The sequence below is a fragment of the Galeopterus variegatus genome, unplaced genomic scaffold (genome assembly GCF_000696425.1).
Source record: "Galeopterus variegatus unplaced genomic scaffold, G_variegatus-3.0.2 Scaffold14383, whole genome shotgun sequence".
Lineage (NCBI taxonomy): Eukaryota > Metazoa > Chordata > Mammalia > Dermoptera > Cynocephalidae > Galeopterus > Galeopterus variegatus.
Genome location: NW_007740494.1, coordinates 17,330 through 18,938, shown reverse-complemented (window position 1 = coordinate 18,938; position 1,609 = coordinate 17,330). Strand labels below are relative to the sequence as shown.

The 1,609-nt window shown below is 43.1% G+C and overlaps 1 protein-coding gene across 1 annotated transcript in view; it reads left to right on the top strand.

Moving 5' to 3' along the window:
• Nucleotides 1-469: 469 nt before the first annotated feature.
• Nucleotides 470-1,609, top strand: part of LOC103581951 (ral guanine nucleotide dissociation stimulator-like) — a 2,881-nt gene continuing 1,741 nt past the window's right edge. The window contains exon 1 of the mRNA XM_008563653.1: nt 470-492. Coding sequence (XP_008561875.1) covers nt 470-492 — 23 coding nt within the window. The remainder of the gene's footprint in view (nt 493-1,609) is intronic.

Genomic DNA, 1,609 nt, shown 5'->3' with positions numbered 1-1,609 from the left:
GAGAGGCTGGCCCGTGGCTCACTCGGTAGAGTGCGGTGCTGATAACACCAGGGCCACGGGTTCGGATCCTATATAGGGATGGCCGGTTATAACACCTAGCCAAGGGTTGAGATCCCCTTACCAGTCATCTTTTTTTTTTTTTTTTAAAAAAAAGAAAGAAAAAGAAGCCACAGAGGAAAATGCTGACTTTTCCTGGTCAAAACAGAAACCAGAATAATGTCAAAAGCTGAAAAGACAAACCCTAGACTGGAAAATTCTTCATGGTCAGAGGAAGGGTTATATGCATCTTAGAGTTACAAAGAGTTCTCATTTATCCATGTGTTTATAGGGACAAAGGAAATATTCCTGCAGTTCCAAAGGGAAGCAATTCATATGGCCAGTAAATGTCAGACATCTGTGCCCTCCCTTATGATGACACACAGAAATTTACTCATGTTTCAGATGGCATTTTCGAGATGGGCAGGTCTGTATGTCCGGTGATGACCAGCTCCGGTGAGAATGTGGGAAGAAGAGGTCCCAGCGGATGCCCTGGGAGACGTGTTCGTAGATACCCCATCTCGGGAACAGCTCAGCAGCTCCTAACAAAGTGCTCAGGCACTTCCATTTGCCAAGCAGCGGTGATCCGGGGAGGTTATTCCACAACCGCAGCTGCCCAGGTTTCTGTAGAAGTGTTTTCATCGCCGCAGTGGTGGAGGTAGCAATGGGCTGGCATTGTCTGTAACATCCTGTAGAGGGGCTGGGTGTTCAAACCTGGTCCACATGGACCAGGGAACATTGAGCGGCTGCTGAGCTGTGCACAGAAATTGGTTCATAAACATATCAGTTTGTAGTCTGTACTGAGGGTCTCAGGCTGAAAAACACCTACGTGTTGTCAACACGCATACACACCTGTATGTTTAATGACTGTTTGGGTGAAAGAAGAAAGAGTGAGACAGACAGACACAGGACAGAGGGAGTCGAATGGGAGAGACAGCCTGGGAGACGTGACCAAGACATGAATGTGGACCAGCTTTGCTAGGTGGGACTTTCAAAATCTTTTATTCTCCTTTAAGAGATATGTAAACAGTTTTTTTTTTTTTAAAGATGACCAGTAAGGGACACGTAACCCCTTACTTGGTGTCGGCACCACGCTCTGCCAAGTGAGCCACGGGTCGGCCCATAATATGTAAATATTTTTAATGTGCACATTATTTTATATTTACAAAAAGATTTACAACACATTAAATACCATCCACTGAGTATTAAACACATTAAATACCATCCACAACACTCACCTACTAAGTACAGTCNTTTTTAATATTTTCAAAATTACAATTTAGTGGCATTAAGTACATTTTGAATATGGTGCAATACTTACCACCGTCTATTGACCGAACAGCTTCATCTGCTCTGTTGCCATTGAACCTTCACTCCCCATCCCACCTCTCCCAGTCGCTGACAAGCACTCCATTTTCTGTGTGTGTGAATTTACCTATCGTGGATTGTTCCTATCAGTACACTTATATGTTATGTGGCCTTTTGTATCTGGCAACATAATATGATAAAGAACCGATTAATTTTCATTTAATGTTTTTAGTAAGAGGAAAATTACAGAAAAATCAAAGACTCT